Source organism: Mustelus asterias, chromosome 21 (assembly GCF_964213995.1).
Source record: "Mustelus asterias chromosome 21, sMusAst1.hap1.1, whole genome shotgun sequence".
In the NCBI taxonomy this organism is placed as follows: domain Eukaryota; kingdom Metazoa; phylum Chordata; class Chondrichthyes; order Carcharhiniformes; family Triakidae; genus Mustelus; species Mustelus asterias.
Genome location: NC_135821.1, coordinates 57,598,385 through 57,620,197, shown reverse-complemented (window position 1 = coordinate 57,620,197; position 21,813 = coordinate 57,598,385). Strand labels below are relative to the sequence as shown.

Below are 21,813 nucleotides of genomic sequence, written 5' to 3'. Positions count from 1 at the left end.
CCTCCAACAACCACAAGCATCTTCCTTTTGTGTTGGGTGTGAGTCCACCCAGTGGAGCATGTTTGCCCTTATTCCTACTGACTTCAATTTTGCTAGGGCTCCTTAATGCCACACTGTCAAATGCTGCCTTCATGTCAAGGGCAGTCACTCCCATTTCCCATTGAGTTCAGTTCTTTTGTTCATATTTGGCCTGAGGCTGTAATCATAGAATCTTTACAGTGCAGAAGCAGGCCACTCGGGCCATCAAGTCTGTACTGACTCTCCGTAAGATCATCTTACCTAGGCCCACCCTACTGCTCTACCCCCATAACCCTGTGCATCTTGGGCACTCGGGCAATTTAGCATGGCCAGTCAACCTAACCTGCATACCTTCTCTGATTCTATGGCAACATTTCTTTGCTTTTGATATGGAAATAGTGAAGTTACAGTCCTGGCAGTAAGACCCAGCAGACACCGAGTTGCATCACCATCCAGTTAATTAAGTGAACACTGAAAATGATCATTACATCCTTTATTGAAACCCTACTTCATTGTAATTGTGACTTTTGTAGAGTTACACATTAATCTAATGGCTTCAATATCCAGTGGCCAAAAGAAAATCTCTCTCACCTCTCCCTAATCAATGCACTTCTTAAACCGTTAGAACCCAACTTTTAATTTTTTAGTGCAGCAAAATCAAACGATTAATTTTAACTTGCTCTCAGCTGAATCACCATTCTTGGTGGTTTTATTATTCACCAGCAGCTGTGGCTCTGCTCTTTTTGATTGACAGGTCAACAAGCAAGGTCTTGAAGGGATTTTGAACTACCTGTCTTCCATTTTGCCTTCCTGATCATCCTAGTAATTTAGCGAATTTCCTAGATCTTTTCCTCTTTCCTGATCCTCTTACATTTTGTCTGTCCCTTCACAGTTAAGGTTCTCTGATTTCTGTCTAAATGCCCAGAGACAAATTGCACTCTCTAAACCGTTTGAACTTATTTGACATAAAAAGTCTTCCCACCAGAGGTATCTTTGAAAACGCTGTGCTATATTTTCTTGGTTTAAGTTGCCGTTTTCATTCTTCCGCCGTGGTGAAGTAACTGATGTTCTTGTCTTCATTGAAGACATCACACTTCACTCTTCTTCAGATCTGGTGTGACATCTTGGTTCGATCTTGCCTATTTTTGTGTTTTTTTCTTGTTTAACAAAAACACCCTGATAATTGCACCTGGTTTTGAGAGCCAGTTTTTCGTCTGCTCTGGTCTTCTGTAAATGCAATACTCGAGCTCCTCAGGGAAAATTTATTGGAAATTGGTTCCAGTTGTTGTCTCTCCCTCCAGCTGTCATTGCCAAAGCTGCATCTGAAATTCTGCTTTTATTTAGTTCTAATTCTAGATACAGTTGCATCTGTTCTAAAAAGGATCAGTTGTTAAGCTAATTTTTTTCTCTTCCACCTGAAATTTCAGTGGCTTTTGTAAAGAATCTCCATTATGCCATTCTACCATTATGTAGAGGTGCGTTGGACTGGGGTGGGCACAGTAAGAAGTCATTATATCATTATGATCAGTATTCAGTTTTCTTACCTCCAAATTTGGCTGGTTTTAACTCTGGCTTCCAGAAAATCTGTTAGTGATAGTAGTTCATTTCATTTACATTTGAAGCACACCCCAGAGCTTACTCTCGAGCTATGCTGTCTCTTTAGTGTCCTTTTCTCCTTCTAGAAGATTTTCTTATAATGAACTTATCTCTAAGAATCTTATAATTCTCACAGGTCTAAACAATAGCTATACTTTAGCTTGAATTTTATTGTTTTATCTGTCAACATTAAGGAATTCGCTATCAAAGCTGTCCTCAAATCAAACTCCTTCAACTCTTCCTAAAGTATGCAACCAAGAAACTTAATTTCCCTTAAACTAAACATTTTGTCCTTTCAATTCTATCTGAAGCCAAAATGAATCTTGGGCTGAACATACTGCTGCTCTCATACACATGGACAGATATCAGAAAATGTTTGTATTTTGATAGGTAATCTTTCTCACATCTAGTTTCCAACCTCTAAATAAATCTTTCTTTTTACACCAATCTGAGGTCCCTATCTGTTTCAAGAAGACAATCATCATCCCAGTATCGAAAAAAAAAGCCAGGCAGCATGCCTTAATGATTATTGTCCGTTGGCTCTGACATCCATCATTATGAAGTGCTTTGAAAGGTTAGTCATGGCACAAATCAATTCCGGCCTCCCAGACCGTCTGGATCCACTCGCCTATCGCTGCAACAGGTCCACAGCAGATGCCATCTCCCTGACCTTACACTCAACCCTGGAACACGTTGATAACAAAGACACTTATGTCAGACTCCTATTTATAGATTACAGCTCAGCCTTTAACACCATTATTCCTACGAGACTCCTCTCCAAACTTCATGGCCTGGGGCTCGGCTCATCTCTCTGCAACTGGATCCTGGACTTCCTAACCCACAGACTGCAGTCAGTAAGGATAGACAACAGTAGTACTGAAGACTTGTGCTCCAGAACTTGCCGCTGCCCTAGCCAAGCTCTTCTACCCAGCAATGTGGAAAATTGCCCGGGTATGCCCTGTACACAAAAAGGACAACTCCAACCCGGCCAATTACCGTCCAATCAGTCTACTCTCAATCATCAGTAAAGTGATGGAAGGGGTCATCAACAAGTGCTATCAAACACAAATAACCTGTTCAGTGATGCCCAGTTTGGGTTTTGCCAGGGTCACTCAGCTCCTGACCTCATTACAGCCTTGGTTCAAACATGGACAAAAGAGCTGAATTCCAGAGGTGAGGTGAGTGTGACAACCCTTAACATCAAAGCTGCATTCGACCGAGTCTGGAATCAGTGGGTATCAGGGAGCAAACTCTCCGCTGGTTGGAATCATACCTGGTACATAGAAAGATGGTTGTGGAGGGTCAGTCATCTCAGCTCCAGGACATCTCTGCAGGAGTCCCTCAGGGTCGTGTCCTAGGCCCAACAATCTTCAGCTGCTTCATCAATGACCTTCCCTCCATCATAAGGTCAGAAGTGGGATGTTCACCGATGATTGCACAATGTTCAGCACCATTAGCAACTCCTCAGATACTGAAACAGTCCATGTTCAAATGCCACAAGATCTGGACAATATCCAGGTTTGGGCTGACAAGTGGCAAGTAACATTCGTACCACACAAATGCCAGGCAATGATCATCACCAATAAGAGACACGCTAACCACCGCCCCTTGACATTCAGTGGTGTAACCATCACTGATTCCCCCACTGTCAACATCCTTGGGGTTACTGTTGACCAGAAATTCAACTGGACTCACCACATAAACACAGTGGCTACAAGAGCAGATCAGAGGCTAGAAATACTGTGGCGAGTAACTCAACTCCTGACTCCCCAAAGCCTATCCACCATCTACAAGGCACAAGTCAGGAGTGTGATGGAAAATTGTCCAGGATGGGTGCAGCTCTAACAACACTCAAGAAGCTTGACACCATCCAGGACAAAGCAGCCTGCTTGATTGACACCGCATCTACAAACAATCCCTCCATCACCGACGCTCAGTAGCAGCAGTGTGTACTATCTACAAGATGCACTGCAGCAATTCACCAAAGATCCTTAGACAGCACCTTCCAAACCCACGACCACTTCTATCTAGAAGGACAAGGGCAGCAGATAAATGGGGACACCACCACCTGCAAATTCCCTTCCAAGCCACTCACCATCCTAACTTGGAAATATATCGCCGTTCCTTCGCAGTCGCTGGGTCAAAATCCTGGAATTCTCTCCCTCACGGCATTGTGGGTCAACCCACAGCACATGGACTGCAGCGATTCAAGGCGGCAGCTCACCACCTTCTCAAGGCCAACTAGGGATGGGCAATAAATGCTGGCTGGCCAGCGACACCCATGTCCCACAAATTAATAAAAAAAACAACGCCCCCTTCACGATCATCCTCAACACCGGTGCTCCGCAAGACTGTGTCCTCAGCCCCTTACTATAGTCCTTATACACCTATGACTGTACGGCCAAATTCCCCTTCAACTCAATTTTCAAGTTTGCTAATGATACCACTGTTGTGAGTCGGATCTCAAACAATGACGACATGTAATACGGGAAAGAGAGAATCTGGTGAACTGGTGCGACGACAATAATCTCTCCCTTGATGTCAACAAAATGAAGGAGATGGTCATCGACTTCAGGAAGCATAGTGGAGGGCATGCCCCTATCTACATCAATGGGGGTGAAGTAGAAATGCTCGAGAGCTTCAAATTTTTAGGTGTGCAACAACCTGTCCTGGTCTCTCCATGCGGACGCTATAGTTAAGAAAGCCCACCAATACCTCTACTTTCTCAGGAGACAAAGGAAATTTGACACGTCCGCTACAACTTTCACCAACTTCTACAGATGCACCATAGAAAGCATTCTTTCCAGTTGTATCACAGCTTGGTATGGCTCCTGCTCTGTCCAAGACTACAATAAACCACAAAGGGTCGTGAACGAAGCGCAGCCCATCACTCAAACCAGCCTCCTATCCATTGACACTGTTACACTTCCCGCTGCCTCGGAAAAGCAACCAGCATATTCAAGGACCCCATGCACCCCGGACATACTCTCTTCCATGGGGGAAAAGATGCAAAGGTCTGAGGACACGTACCGACCAACTCAAAATCAGCTTCTTCCCTGCTGCCATCAGACTTTTGAATGGACCTACCTCGCATTAAGTTGATCTTTTTTTACATCCTAGCCATGGGTGTAACACTACATTCTGCACTCTTCTTCCCTATGTACTGTATGCTTTGTCTGTATAGCCCGCAAGAAACAATATTTTTCACTGTGTACATGAGACAATAAATCAAATCAAATTCTTTCTCTTGGTTAGCAGTACTGCTATGATCAATGCTTTTCTGAACATTCCTTTCTTGTTCTTCACACTGTTAAAATCCACCATTCTGCAAACTACTCTCGAGTTCCTAAGTGCATTTAAAATTAAGATTCTTCATGCACCTTTATACTTTAGCAGAATCTTTCCCAGGAGCTTTCGACCTGATGCTGTCTTTTCATGCCCAGTCATTTTCAGGCTTTTGAAATCTAAGCTTATAATCACAATCTCCTGATTTACCCCAGAAGCACAGTGGGCAGAAAGCGAATGCAATTGCTATGAAATTAATGTTTCTTTTTGTTTACCGCAGCACCCTGATGCAGACAGTCTGTACGTGGAGAAGGTGGATGTCGGAGAAGCACAACCACGGACAGTTGTCAGTGGGTTAGTGCAGTATGTTCCTGCTGAGGAGCTCCAGAATCGTGACGTGATATTATTATGTAATTTGAAGCCACAGAAGATGCGAGGAATTGAATCTCAAGCTATGTTGCTCTGTGCATCCATGTGAGTAGACAAGAGTAATTGAGAGTCATAAAGCCTATTAAACCATGGTTTGATCATCACAGGATACGTTTTTGATAAAGAAAACCGACTGTTAAATAAAAAGTTCAAGTCAATATTAAGTTGCTCTTTCTCTACACCCTCGCTATGACTGTAACACTACATTCTGCACTCTCCTTTCTTCCCTATGTACTGTATGCTTTGTCTATATAGCCAGCAAGAAACAATACTTTCCACTGTGTACATGTGACAATAAATCAAATCAAATTCTTTCTCTCGGTTAGCAATACTGTTATGAACAATGCTTTTCTGAACATCCTGAAATATTAATGTTGGCTGATGTTTCATACTATAGTTATTACAGCGGATTTTCAGAGCAGACTATATTCTAAACAATTTCACATGACATTAATATTCCACGTACGAGATTGATATCCCTGTACAAAATTATTATTATATCTATTTAATATTTTTCACATTAAACCTTATGTTACCTTTTTATTTGCTATCAGCACTTTTCTATAGTCACTTTCGGATTGGGTGCATTACCAGTGAACTTGATCAAAATGAAAGCATTATAAATCAATTCCAAAACAGACGTTCCAATTTCTCCACATCTTTACTCAGATGTAGAGTGAAATTGACCAGATGCAAGGATGGTATCAGTTCCATAAGTGGAATGTTATATAGCTTTGTTGATAATGTGCATCTGTTCAGACCGTAAAGCATTTTGGCTTGTATTGTTTGAGCACAGATATGTACTTCTCATTTTATTCCTTTGCCTATCAATCTTGGATGTTAAACGGTATTCTGGTAATATAGTACTAACAATGAACTTTATTATTGCAGTTGGTATATAACCAATATCTCTGCTTTATTGCCATGTTCCATATAAAAAGCGTTAACCCTGGCAGGAAACACTTCAGTTTTTTACTTAATGTGAACATTTGTTAGATGCAATATCGCAATTTCTAGGATCATCTCCTACAGAGATATTTGACCTTTTTCTTTAACGTGAAGCATAAAATAGAATTCTACTTTCCAGAGGGTCCTTTCTAATTTCCTCTCTCCCCTGTTGAGTTACTGAGACCTCCAGCTCATATGTTTAAAGATATGAGGCCTTCCATTATCTCCATCAAAGAAGAAGCCTGCTTGAGGGTAAATCTAATGTGCCAAATTTATCCCTTTGTGATGAAGCGTAATAAAATGGACATTCAGTGAGGGCGGCACGGTAGCACAGTGGTTAGCACTGCTGCTTCACAGCTCCAGGGTCCCGGGTTCGATTCCCTGCTCGGGTCACTGTCTGTGTGGAGTTTGCACATTCTCCTCGTGTCTGCGTGGGTTTACTCCGGGTGCTCCGGTTTCCTCCCACAGTCCAAAGATGTGCGGGTTAGGTTGATCGGCCAGGTTAAAAATTGCCCCTTAGAGTCCTGGGATGCATGGATTAGTGGGTAAATATGTGGGGGTAGGGCCTGGGTGGGATTGTGGTCGGTGCAGACTCGATGGGCCGAATGGCCTCCTTCTGCACTGTAGGGTTTCTATGATTCTATAGCGCCTCATTGTATTTACCAAGTTCATCTTGATGAAGACAAAACACTATCTTTCTGACTGTCAGATAACTATTTGGCGTAACTATTGATTCCTTGATATCTTCAGGATCTTAGTCTCTTTGCTAACTGTGGTGACCTCGCTAGATATAAAAATTCTAAAATAGTCATTTGTTTAATGTTTTCCTCGATGCTAGGTCTCCCTTCTTCCTCTGAGATTAAAGGAACATTACTAACATTCTTTTGGGTACGATTTTTAAAAATTCTTTCGTGGGGATGTGGGCATTGCTGGCACAGCCAGGGTTTGTTGCTCATCCCTTACTGCCCTTGAATCAACTGGATTGGTAGGCCAGTTCAAAGGACAGTTAAGAGTTAACCACATTCCTGTGGGTCTGGAGTCATATGTGGGCCAGACCAGGTAAGGATGGAAGATTTCCTTCCCTAAAGGGTATGAGTGAACCAGGTGGGTTTTTATGATGATCAATGATAATTTCATATATGCCATTACTGAAGCTAGCTTTCAATTCCAGATAATTGAATTTAAATTCCACCGTCTGCCATGGATATCAATCCATGACCTCAGGGCATTAGCCTCGGCCTCTGGGTTGCTAGTCCGGTGACATCTCCCCTCCTCCAACTCTTATTTGGCAAATTTATTTATATTCATGTTTCTTATTTGTCCATTTGCTTCTGGATCCTTGTGGCTGAGCTAGGACTTGGTAGCCTATCCATTCGTGGTCTTTATATTTAACAAAACACTTTGCATCTTTTTGTCATTTTTGGAAATGTGCATTTTAAAGTGGATTTTAGCCAAGAAATTTCAACTGGAAATTGATTTTGGAATACCTTGTACTTTGAAGCTGATGCATATTTCATAGTGCTGCAACTTTGAAGCAATCTATAGACCTGTAAATTCAATCAGTGTTTGGCTCAAAGAATGCGCTGACATGTTTTCCTGTAGCTTGCACTTGGCTCCTTTTATTCAGGCAGCATCTTAGCAGTGCATTTATTGGTAGAAATATCGTCAGCTGTACACGTCTATAAAAATAGAAAAAAATTCGCAATGGATAGAAATGCAAAGAAATATCAAATCTCATATGTTTACATTAAGACCAGTCCAGATTGACAACAGTAGCCTTTTCCAATTCTATTCTGTCTATGTCGTATATCCTGGAGTTTTAAAACAAAACCTTCTGTTGCAAATAAAATGCCTGACTGACTAGCTCTGCCATCTTGGGGCTTCTAATTAGAGTTCAGTTTGGGCATCCTATCTTATGGCTGGATCTTACTATTTCCCCTGAAATGGACGGAACAGTGCTAACACTTGAAATGCATAAGTGACAGCCATGCGTACTTCACCATTCTAGTTGGTAGTTTCTAATCTTAGCCCGTCCATTCATGGTCCTGGTGTATGATTTTACGCTTTCAGCAGGATTTGCTAGGTAGCCAGAGGAGCAGAAACCACAGCAGATGCTTGTCCCATCACAGATGGAAATTGACTAACTCACCCTAGGGTGGCGATCACACCAAGAAGCTTTTGGGTGTGCATGCCTGAGTGCATTTACCCTCTGAGACATCAGAGTCTCAGCAAGAGGTTATTGACAATGAATGCCATGTCAGAAATACCCAGTACTTCAGTTTTGCCATCCTTCATCCTTAGTTGCAGAATGCAGGAAGAGATCAGACTTTACCAGTTCCATTCCAGCTTCGGTTAACTGTGGAATTTGCATGTTGTCCCCATGTCTGCGTGGGTTTCCTCCAGGTGCTCCAGTTTCTTCTCACAGTCCAAAGATGTGCAGGTTAGGTGAATTGGCCATGCTAAATTGTCCCTCAGCTTCCAAAGATGTGTAGGTTAGGGGGATCAAACATGTGGGATTACAGGGATAGGGCAGGAGTGGACTCTGTCGGACGGATGCTCTGTCGGGGGAGTCAGTGCAGATACGACGGACTGAATGACCTCCTCCTGCACTGTAGGGATTCTATGAGTATCCCCACAACACAAATACAGATTAGGCAAAAGAGAAAAAGATTAAGGCCCCAATGTTTTACCTTTCTTCTCATCCCCCACCTTTGGCCTCCCCAGTCTAAACACAGGTCAGGGGACTGTTCCCAAAGTATATCCTTCCCTGACTTGTATGTTTATGGGGGTTCTGATTGTTGAAACAAGTCTGGTATACCTTCAATGTAGATGCAACCCTTACTGCCTGCTTCTTCCAAATGTGTCTCTGACTGAGTTTTCAATTACCATTCCAAGAAGAAAAATTAGTTGAAAGCTGCAATTAGGACCTCTGCTGCTTCATTATTTGCATACTTACACCAAAGCAGGGACAAGTACTCCACTCCCATCACCTCTCGGGGACATCCAAAAAATTGCTTGGAAGTGTACAGGCAGAGGAGCCCTGGCATCTTGGGTTCCCTCCCTTTTTTCGTCTAATTGACACTTGGAAATTGAGTGTTCCCTCGAGCAGAGGAACATCTAGCCCTGAAACTTAAACTGGCTGCATGAACAATTATTATTAATTATGCTAAAATTGTTCACTATATACTTGGCAAAGGAGAGGAAATAGATGAGTTAGGGCCTTACCTGCGGAATGTTTCCCATTATCCCCACAGAGAAAAGCCTATGTTGGTGTCAGTGTTAAAATGGGACTCGGCTGTGATAATTCCTATGATTAAGCGATTTGCTGATACTATCCAAGGTCTTAGCAGAGCAGTATTCACTCAGATGAGCTACCAAAGTTGCACCAGTGCCAGTAGACTGTTCCCCAACATGAACCAGCATCTACAGAGTGAGGGAGTATGCTGAGACGGTGGCATAGTGGTAATGTCACTGGACTAGTGATCCAGAAGCCCAAACTAATGCTATGTGGACATGGGTTCAAGTCCAATCATGGCAATTGGTGGAATCAATTCAATTAATAAATCTGGAATTATGAAAAAAAAAGCTAGTCTCTAATGGTGACCGTAAAATGATCATCAATTATCATAAAAATTCATCTGGTTCCTTTAGAGGAGGAAATCTACCGTTCTTACATGTGACTCCAGACTTGCAACAATGTGGGTGACTCCTGACTGCCCTCTGAAATGACCAAGAAAGCCACTCAGTTCAAGAGCAGTTGGGGATGGGCAACACATGCTGGCCTTGCCCACATCCCATGAAAAAATGTATTTAAAAAATGCCCATGGCACCCAGCCCATGCCTGTAGCATCTGTGTCTCTACAATAGACAATGCATGTAATTGAACTCAATAGTTTTATGGTATTTAGTTGAAACTTGCACCCTCTTGCTTTATAAAATAAGTATTTCATTACAACTGTTGGCATCGGTGTGAACTAATTAGAAATGATACAGATGTGTGACAAAGTCGCACAGTCGGATTTAATGAAAGTGGCACTTTTCCAATAAACTGTGACCTTGACAAGGTGGTAAAATTGCTGAAACTAATTTTAGGATGATGGTGACTGAAAAATATGAGAGAAGGAGCAGAAATGTAAATGCTTCAAATGCAGATCTTGTATTGAACGTTGCTGTTGAGTCAGGTTTCTGCTCCTTGTAATTACAGAGAAGGTGAAAAGCGTAAAGTGGAACCGTTAAACCCTCCGGAAGGTTCTGCCCCGGGAGAGCGTGTGTTTGTGGTAGGATTTGAAAATGGTGCAGCAGATGATGAACTGAAACCAAAGAAGAAAGTGTTTGAAAAATTACAGGTAATACTTACCACAGGAAGCTACTGAAGGATTTATTGAAGAGAGGAAAAAAAGCATACTCTCGCAGCAAATTGTTTGCATGTGATATCCCTTTGCAGCTGTGAACAATAAGCTTGCTCTGGGATTTATGAGAATTTGAGAAATGTTTTTGAGGTTATCATCACAAGATGTGAACCAAATGTGTTAGTAAAGAAAAGCAACAGAAATTGAAGCTGGTGACATAAATACCAGAAGTATGTGTATTTTTCTAGAATGGAGAATAGTGAACAGCTTGAGGGTTTGCAGTGATCGTAAAGGTGTCACCTAACGAATATTCATTAGGTAGGAAACCACCTTTTGTACTTAGGGTGGCAATGGTGTTTCCTTAAGTAGGGCGGCACGGTGGTACAATGGTTAGCACTGCTGCCTCACAGTGCCTGGGACCCTGGTTCGATTCTGACTGGGTGACAGTGTGCAATTTGCACATTCTCCCCTGTTTGTGTGCAGTTTGCGTGTTCTACTCCTGTCAGTGTGCAGTTTCCTCCGGTTTTCTCCTGCAGTCTAAAGATGTGCAGGTTAAGTTAATTGGCCATGATAAATTGCCCCTCGGTGTCCAAAGATGTGTCTGGTGGGTGGATTAGCCATGGTAAATGTGCAGGATAACGGGGTAGGGCAGAGGGGAGGACCTGGGTGGGATGTTCTTTCGGAGAGTTGGTGTGGACCTAATGGACTCTATGGAAATCATTTGTATCCCTAGTGGCATTTTCAATGTTTCATTGATCAGATGTTGATACAGATCAATGACCCTATTCACTTCCTCAGCAGGGAATTATTGGCTATAGTACGTGCATCCATTTTTAAGGGATGTTCTATGCATAAAAACTGCCTATATTGCCTTTGCTTAGCAGAGTGAGTCTTCTGGCCTGTTGGAGCACAACTGTATCCAACTTTTAATCATGGAAGAAAGGACAGTATCGGGAGAATTTTCTAATGCAGCTTTTCCACCAGTCCTTCTTCATGACTAATTTATTTCGTAATTTATTTTAGACTGCTCTCATAACATTGTAAGGAGAAAGTAGCTTTGAAAGATTACAGTTCAGAAACATCCTCTGCGGAATAAACTGGTATACTTCAGATACAGAATATACCATTGATAATAACTGCAGCTCGTACAGAGACAAACTGAAATGGGACATTGTAAAAATTGAGATTTACAGCATAAGGAGACTGTGAACTATCCTATTTGTTGTCGCTGTTAGAGTAATCATACATCCTATTGCCCCCTTCTCTCTCCATCACATCGTTCCTTCATCTGCTTTTAATATTTGTTCAGTTTTCCTTAAAATAAGCAATCGTCACTGTCTCAATCATTTACGCAAGTAAATTGTTGCAACTAAATGATGTACAAAATTATTATGATTAATATTTATTTTATTTGCAGGTTGATTTCAAGATCTCAGATGATTGCACAGCCCAGTGGCAGCAGAAGGATTTTATGACCAAGCTTGGTGTTGTAACATGTAAATCACTGAAAGGAGGAAATATAAGTTAGTGAACAAGGATTATGTAGTTCTACATGGAAATACAAGGGTTGTTCTTCATTTAACATTGTCTTCAGCTCCATGCCCTGTACAGTAGGTATGTCATTATATTGCAACCTCTTAGTGATTTACACTCAAGACATGTCAACTTCTGCTGTTGGTGATAGCACAAAACATTGAAATATGGAGAAGAAACTTGGTGATGGCTTTTAATCTTGGAAAAATCAGACCTTCGTGAATAATGGTATTCTGACCAAAATATTATTAATATATAAAGATTATCAAAGTACTATGATGCAGTTATTTCTATTGTGGCATCCTTATAAAATTTCTCGGATAATTGTTGTGGGCATTTTAGCTAATAATCGATTCCTTGACACCTGTAGTAGGGAAATTTGGTAATGTGATAACAACACTCCTGGGTGGTTAGATATTAAAGCATCATCTAATCACAAGGAAGGATTTTGTGTTACTGCACCAACTAAAAACCTTGTTGAAGGGCAGTGCATGGCAAAGGGGTAGCGTTCTTTAACAGTTCCCTCAGAATAAACAAGAACATTATGAATTATTCCAGTTTCTTCCGTCTTAATTGTACACCCTCAGCTGGAGCTGAATGTGCACAGCCTATTTATCAATGTATACAGTTGAATTCAAATGATGAATACTGTAATTATACAAACTCAACCTCAAAATTGTACTTGGATTTTAATCTGTTGCTGATGAAACATTCTTTCCTGTATAATTTAACATGCAATTAAATCATCTAAAGCTAGATATAATTGTCTGTCCATTGACTCTATATGCGTGTTTAAGTTTGCAGCAGCGTGAATAAGTTGCACATTCTGACCCAGGAAATTCTAGCACCTAACATGTACGTAACTGCCAAGTTTCATTCATTGAGGCTTTGGATCAGAGACTGTTCTAGCCACCACCTTGCAGCCTATCCTTATTCCTCACTTTATGAATGACTTGTGACATCTCATCATGTTAAAGTTGATGTACAATTCTAAGTTATATCATGTTTGTTGTAGTTTAGATGGTCGGATCATGTACAATGATTTTAAGCAACCAAAATTGCTTTTCATTCAACAGATGATTTGAAATAATACTGACATGTTTATCCAACTGGAATTATGCTTTAAAGATAGATTTTTATTCGTCTTCAACAAATTCTCTACTTTTAAAGGCACATTTGCTTCCAGAATTGGCCAAGGAACTGGAATGTTTGAAAGTCCTCCTGCCAGCGATACAGTAATCAGAATATACAATGATATCATTAACTATATTTTTGTTGAAAATTTTAATAAATAATTCTATCAAGAAATGGCTAAGCACACTGGATGTTGCAGATAATATCCTGGGTGTGGTGCTGAAGACTTGTGCTCCAGAACTTGCCACACCTCGAGCCAAGCTGTTCCAATAGAGGTTGGCATTTACAACAGAATGTGACCTGTCCACAGAAAAAATGGGCGATTGCAATCTGATCAATATCACCTCAGCAGCCTACTCACGATGATCAACAAAATGATGGAATGTGATAATTGGGTGTATGATCAAGTGCCACTTACTTGCCACATAACCTGCTCATGAGCTGCATTCTAGAGGTGAGATGGGAATGCCCTCTAGGGAATGTGGCACCAAGGCATTCTCATTAAAAACTTTAAAAGTAAAGTCATTGGCCAGAATCATACCGGACACAAAGGAAGATGCTTGTGGTTGTTGGAGGCCAATCAGCTCAGCTCCAGGACATTGCTGCAATGACCATCTCTCCATCATCAGCCTGGAAGTCAGGATATACACGGATGATGGCAGTGTTCATTCTATCTGGTTTCTATTTTTAAAAAGTAAAAGGTGATTGGTTTTCCAGCATTAAAGGAAGTCTAATTACAAAGTGGTGTAAATGATGTATCTGCTTTTACAATAGAAAAGGACTCATACTTTTTAATTGTATTCTTTTTAAGTATTTCATCACTTGTTTAGATTGTTGTCAAGCTCCAACAATTTCTATTTCTGCTGTAATTTAGAATTATACATCGCAGGAGGAAGTCATTTGACCCTTTGTGCAAGTGCCAGCTCAATTAATCTCACTCCCTGCTCTTTCCTCTTAGCTCTGCAAATTGTGCCTCAAGTAAGATGTGCCAGAAAGTATCCTGTCCAGGGTTGACTTGACTGGACAGACTATCAGGTAGATTGGCACTTGACTCTGCCATGGTGATCCCATCAGGCTGTCCACTCAACTTCAAAAAGCTCGATGGTCAGCATTTCTAAGCTTCGAGCGGTCACTGCTTTAATTGTTGGCTTGTGATGCAGCCAATTTTTCTGCTAATTGTCCAGAGAATGGAGACGATGGCACTGTGTAACTGGTGCTCACATTTTCCGTGTCCTTGAAGCAGTTGTTTAGGAAATTAAGTAGTTATTGAAGCAAGAAAGATTGTACATTTAACTCCAGGCATCATCAGATAGGTTGGTTCTTTTTGGAAAAGCAGAGAATCCCAGAACTCCAGTTATAACTCAGTATTGCCTAGTGTGTTACTTAGCATCAGCTAAGTTCGTTAGTCTCCACTGTCAATTCATCAGGTACTAAGATACGTAAGTTACAATCGAGCTTGGTATTTTCTGGCTGGGAAAGGGAGGTAGAAAAGTCAGCCAGAGGGCTTTCTGTTGACAGGTGTGTAGTGACCACTACTGTAGGTGCACCTAAAATGGACACTGAGTGAGGACAGGGGAGTTGGGACTATTTTTGTAATTCCTTTCAGGTTCCATTAACTACCCAGGCTAACACAGGGAAAATAGCCTTTTGGGTGGGGTGTAGTTGGTGGCTATGGAACTAAATCCCAAATGGAGTCTCCTTTTGCGGTGAGAGGTGTTAAAACAGTTATCCAGTGTTGTTTTAAAAGAATACATTAAAGGCCAATAAGCCACTCTTTTTAAAAAAAGAGTGCTTTCTTTTTCACCACAGTATGGTTTGGTGCACAAATTAAAGAGAAGGTACAAAATCCTTGACAATGCAAATGAAATATGCGGGTGAGACAATCTTTCAAATTAATTTTCACTTAAGTGCTTTCTAAGTATTAATGCCAGGGGAATTGTCTAATTGAAAAAACTCTTCAGCTTATGCACACTTATTTTTTTTTCAATTAGCCTTTCCATTCCGTCAGCCTTTGGAGTTTATATTCCCTTGTATCGGCCCACTTGAATACATCAGTATGTGTAGTTTTAGGCTGTATAAGCTCAAAATTATTTTCATGTGGCTCTTCGGGCATAATTTAAGATTCAAATGAAAACTATAGACTTTTGTGGTGATCATATCATTAGGTTACTATATCACTGGTGGACATCTAGCTATGTTAGACATACGTCAAGTAAAGCAACTTATTGATATCACAAACAAAAACAGAAAATGCTGGAAAGTCTCAGCCGGTCTGGCAGCATCTGTGGGGAGAGAATAGAGCCAATGTTTTGAGTCTGGATGACCTTCGTCAGAATATTGCAATCTTAATTTTAATTCAAATGCATTCAGTTAGGAGATTTTCACAGTAACTTAATTGCAGTGTTAATGTAAGCCTACTTAAGACATAGGAGCAGAATTAGGCCACTCGGCCCATCGAGTCTGCTCCACCATTCAATCATGGCTGATATTTTTCTCATCCCCATTTTCCTGCCTTTTCCCCATAACCCCGATCCCTTATTAATCAAGAACCGATCTATCTCTGTCTTAAAGACACTCAATGACCTGGCCTCCATAGCCTTCTGCTGCAAAGAGTACCATAATTGTTAGCATTTCTAAGCTTGGAGTGGTCTATTATTTCTGAATTGTAAACTTCATCAATTAACTTTGCCATATTTAATGTCTGAACTAGCAAATTAAGTAATGTTATTTCCTAACTAATAGAAATGATAAAATATTCTTTCAGTTTTAACTTTCTTTCCTTATGTTTCTTTGACTCATAAAAAATAAAAATAAATAAGCATTAGGAGAATTGAAAATATTCCAATAAGGAAGCAAATTCTTAGCAACAACCTTTGCCCTATCAAACTTAATTCCTGGGAGAATTTGGGCTGTTGATCCTCCAGTGAGTTCAGACTCCATATACTTTCACAGTGCAAACTTTATAAATAATTCTATAAAATGAAAGTGAAGGCAAATGACAATATACCAAATCAGCAGAGAATCGAACCAAATAAATGAAGACATGGGTTTATCTTATTGATGGCAGCATGGAAGAAGCTGTTCTTGACTCGGTTGGTACGTGATCTCAGACTTTTGTATCTTTTTCCTGACAGAAGAAGGTGGGAGAGAGTATGTCCGGGGAGCATGGAACTTTGTTTTATTTATTAGTCATAAGTAAGCTTACATTAACACTGCAATTAAGTTACTGTGAAAATCCCCTAAGTGAATGCATTTGAATTAAAATTAAGCACTAATACCTGGGAACCAACTTATTAAATACATCCTTCAAGTTGTGTCTGATTGAATTAATTAAATTTTTTAGCCTTTCCATTTTCAGGTCCTGGAAACCTGGCCCAGGGATAAAATTTCAAATGGTGAAAAAGAATAATGCACTCAGCCTTGTAATTTTAAGTGCCAGCCTGCCCCCTGTATTGGTTGGTTGTCTGTCTCTGTTAAAACTGGAAGTGGGCAGGCTGAGGCTGATTTTTCGCATTTAACACTTTAACCGCCCCCTGTCCCAAACGTATCCATTTTGTGGGGGTCAGATTTTCCCCAAATTCTCAACTTTGGAAACCCCTCTCATGGCAATTCCGTTGTAGCAAATGGAGCAGATGAAAGACAAATGTAGCATCCCTTGATCTGGCATCCGAGGTGCCATGAGACATCAGTAACAATTGTAACACCACCATCAACATGTTCATTGTCACCATTGGTCAGAAACTTAATGTAGCTGCAACAGCTGAGAAAAATCTAGATATGTTGTTGTGAATGGCTTACCTCCTGACCCCTCAAAGCATATCCATCATCTACAAAGCTCCAGTTAGGAGGATAATGGAATACTCGCCACTGGCATGGATTAGCCCAGCTGAAAAAAAATGGAAAAAGCTGGAAATAAAACAGATTTGCAGCGCTACCCCTACTAAATTTCCACCCCCCTACTGAATTTCCACCCACCTACTGACGAAGGGCCATCTGGACTCGAAACATTGGCTCTATTCTCTCCCCACAGATGCTGTCAGACCTGCTGAGATTTTCAAGCATTTTCTGTTTTTGATCCACACACCTTACGTACAATCTATGCAATACACTGCAACAACTCACCAAACCTTTGTATCCAAAAAACCTCAAATTTCCTTGAAAGACAAGATCACCACCATAAATCAAAAACAGAAAATGCTGGAAATACTCAACAAGTCATGTGGCATCTATGGAGCAAAAAAGAAATAGTGATTCTGGTCGAGATGATCTTTAATCAGAAACACTGTCACCTTTCTTTAAGTCATGTATTCTCCTGATTGGGACACATGAATGTTGTTTCTTCATTGGTGGATCATTGGCATGAAATTTCTGACCAAATATCAATATTGAAACAATCTGTCAAATGAGCTGCAATGGCACAAGAACATTCTCATGATATACCGGCATGGTAGCACAGTGGTTGGCACTGCTGCTTCACAGCTCCAGGGACCTGGGTTCGATTGAATGACCTAGTCCAGTTCTCATCAACAGTCTGTTTCTGTTCTTCCTCGCCTCCATGCCATCTCTACTCCCCTCTGATATCACTATACTCCTTCGATTCTGGCCTCTAATGAATTACCCTCAGCTGCCGCAGCTGTAAACTTTGTAATTCCCTGCTGAAAAGCTCTGATTCTTTTCCTCCCTTACCCCCACAAAGTCCTTAATCTGACCTCTTTCGTGAAGATTTTGGTTATTTTTTCTAATATTTCTTAATAAGGCTTAGTATCAAATTTTGATCAATGAACTCCATTATGTTAAAGGGGCTACAAATGCAAATACATATAATTGCAAATTTTGACTTCAATGGATAGGAAAATTAGGCAGGGTATATAAACAGACAGTCCTTCCCTTCATGCCTGTTCTGTCCCCCCGGCAATGTTAAATTTAAGCCTCCTAACATGGGAGATAAGCTGTACTTTCAAGTGCCTAATTCCAAACTGATATCAAGGGAGGAATTTGACAGAATTTTGTTTATGTTGACTTGACAGTTTCACAGAAAAAAAATGCAAACTTACGAAGAAACTTGTCAGTGATAAATAACTTCACTCATTTCACTGTAGCACTGAAAAAGATGAGAAGCAGTGCAATATTGAATAACCTGCAGGGTTGCTGCAAGAACGGCTACACGGTGGCACAGTGGTTAGCACTGCTGCCTCACAATGCCAGGGACCCGGGTTCCATTCCCGGCTTGGATCACTGTCTGTGTGGAGTTTGCACATTCTCCCCGTATCTGCGTGGGTTTCCTCTGGGTGCTCCAATTTCCTCCCACAATCTGATGTGCTGGTTAGATGCATTGGCCGTGCTAAATTCTCTCTCAGTGTACCCGAACAGGTGACGGAGTGTGGCAACTAGGGGATTTTTCACAATAACTTCATTGCAGTGTTAATGTAAGCCTACTCGTGACACTAATAAATGAACTTTAAACTTTAAAAATGTATGGGCTTTGACGTTACTATAAGAATGCTGGTTTCAGTGTGAAAGCTTGTACTTGGCAGGTCAGGGACACCTATAAACTACAGCAATACCTCACTGCATCGATTATCTCAGCATACATTACACTAATAAATACTCTAAAGTGCAATAACTTGTAAAGGCAAATGTGATCCCACAAGTAACAATGAGATGAATGAGCTATTAATTTCTTTGTTGATGGTCTGTGCTGATGTCAATGTATCACATGCAGAATTCTAAACGTTGACGATAATTTATATTTGTTCAGTTGCCCTTCTGAGGTGAACCACCTCTGCTGCTCTGAGTTAGGAAAATCCTATTTTTGCCTGTACACCTTTCAGTTTGAAATTGGGATTCAAATCTGGTTTACTTGATAGCAGCACTAAATAACACCCACATTAGCCAGCTCGCTGGAAGGCTTCAGCTTGAGCTGACTGTTTCATGTGGTTTCAGTATATGTCATCAGGAAAATGTTAATTTGTGCAATATTATCTGTCAAGATTCCTGATTAAGGACCAATTGGTGTCTTTTTAACCCCAGGACTGATGGATGTTATCAGAAGTATAGTATAGCCCATAAAACCTCAGTGAGGTTGAAAATAGCTATTGGTGACAATTCTGCAGTGAGAGCAGGCCATATATACAAATCACCAGTATTTGTCAGGCTGTTAGCATTCAGAATATTTTCTATAATTACGATTAGGAAGAAAATCATTGCAACTACATTTGTCATTGGTAAAAATAATTAAAGTGAATGACTAAAAGATGTAATGTTCCATGAGATTTGATGTTCCACTCCTGACACTTTCAGGTACACTGAGGGAGAATTTAGCATGGCCATTGCACCTAACCAGCATGTCTTTCAGACTGTGGGAGGAAACTAGAGCACCCGGAGGAAACCCATGCAGACACGGGGAGAAATTGCAGACTCTGCACAGACAGACAGTGACCCAAGCCGGGAATCAAACCCGGGTCCCTGGTGCTGTGAGGCAGCAGGGCTAACTAGTGTGCTAGGAGCTAACTAGTGTGCTAGGTGTGATTCTCATTTATGGCCTCACTAAGGTGGAAGTGTCACATAGTTCACTCATACCAATACCAAAGACAGACACTAAAGCCTGCTTGTAAATTAAATATAAAAAATAAAATTGAATTACAAGCCATAATTGACTTGGAAATGTTTCTGAGTGCTTTCCAAATCTTAAGATTTTGAAAAGCCAATCGTCACCTCTGTTATTTTCAGCATAAACCGACTTTTAAATTCTGCTTTGATGCTGATGCACGGAATGTATTCGGATATGGAACATAAGTTCAATCAACTGGGTCACAACAACACTATTATTTTATGATAGAAGCTCTATATATGACATCATTGACTATACTGTCCTCTCATAATTTTAGCAGAAAAATTAGATGCGAGTTATATGAGGTGTGGCAATAGAAATGACAAACAGACTGGTTATTTTTTTTCAGTGTTAGGGACCAGATGAGAAACTCCAAGGTATATTATGAAGTTAGCCCACACCCCAACTTTATTTGATTTTGGGATTAGTGCGAGCATAAAGTGTTTTGCTCCAGGTGTGATTCTGTTAACCCACTAGGAAGCTTATATTAAAACAAACTTTATTTAAGAACACAGTTAAAATATAACAAAAAGAATTAGTGTAACTTTTACCAGTTGAAATATTTAAATATGACAAGGTATAATTCATGACAGCTATCTATCTCTATAGTTCCAATTTAAGCATATTCCCACAGACATGAATCCTTCTTCAGAATCAATTAGCACAACAACAGATATGCTCATATGGATGCTAGATTTCCAGCCTTCTGACCCCTTTGGACAGAAAGGCAACCTGTCTTCTGAGTCCCATAGAGCCACCTCCAGAGAAAGAGCTAACTTCAAACAGCAGAACTTCAGAGGAAGAGACATGTTTTCAGGCAGATCTCAGTCTCCAATCTCGAGAGAAAGAAAGAGCTACTTCTCTCTAAAGATGCCAAGCAGCAACTGACTTGATTTCTCTGAATAAGACTAGTCCCACCCAGTCACATGATTTTTTTCCTGTCAATCAACCTAATCAAGCCCTACTCTGAAAAACACTGGGGAAAACACTAAAATAACAGATTTGCATTAGTTCAGATTAAAAGCAAACACTCCAGCCATTAGAACCAATTGTGCTTCAGCAACATCAACATGGAGGGTGCCAGTTACAGTCAAAGTGGCACCAATAATAGAACTGACTGCTAAAAAAATCCTGCACAAGAAACATGACACAAATACATTTCTTAAAGGCACAGTATCATCACAAAAGCAATTACCAAATATGGATAATGTATGTTAATGAAATAGACTGTTTTTCTTTTGTTAAGGCCAAGAATGAAGATTTTGTGCCATTTTCTGCAGTCTCAAAGGAGTTCGGATACTTCAGATAATCCCGTAAATTGACTATTGCTTTGATACCAAAATTTCCAATCGCTTGGTTTCTATGGTTGGGGCGAACTACAACATATTGCTGTCAATTATCAATGTTGCCTTAGTATATCATTCCGACCATCTGCTTTAGAAATTAATACAAAACTTTGAAAAACACCCTGTTTGAAGAAAGGAGACTCCAAACTCTAAATAAAACTGCATCATATCAATCAAGAATACACAAAGCTATGCACAAAGGTTGCATAAAGGATTCATAAATACATTAGTGTGATAGCCAATTACTTCAAAGACTATCATTTTTGATATGCAGTATTTAATTGGTCAGTCTGCTTCTTAAAAACACATAGACAAGTGATATTTATATTCTCATATTCAGGTTATTAACACTGCGATCAATTGGAGATATTTTTGTTCTAAATTATATGAAATGGCACATCTTTGATATGTTGACATTTTTGGAGCTGATAACCCTTTTAATCTGATCCGTCATCTGTAGATGCATTTGTAGCTGGAAATACACTATTTAACAGCACAATGGTTAGCACTGCTGCCTCACAGCGCCAGGGACCCGAGTTCGATTCCCGCAGAGTGTGCACATTCT

At 40.4% G+C, this 21,813-nt stretch overlaps 1 protein-coding gene across 5 annotated transcripts in view; it reads left to right on the top strand.

The window, feature by feature from the left end:
- Positions 1–14,091, top strand: part of yars1 (tyrosyl-tRNA synthetase 1) — a 35,234-nt gene extending 21,143 nt beyond the window's left edge. For 3 of the 5 annotated variants that reach the window (XM_078237943.1, XM_078237942.1, XM_078237944.1), the window contains exons 12-14: positions 5,180–5,373; positions 10,481–10,622; positions 12,043–12,915. In XM_078237943.1, the coding sequence (XP_078094069.1) occupies positions 5,180–5,373; positions 10,481–10,622; positions 12,043–12,153 (447 nt within the window). In that variant the 3' untranslated portion in view covers positions 12,154–12,915. Of the gene's footprint in view, positions 1–5,179; positions 5,374–10,480; positions 10,623–12,042; positions 12,916–13,234 lie in introns of those variants that run through there. The other 2 variants (XR_013500447.1, XR_013500448.1) reach the window with 2 other exon arrangements.
- Positions 14,092–21,813: the final 7,722 nt, after the last annotated feature.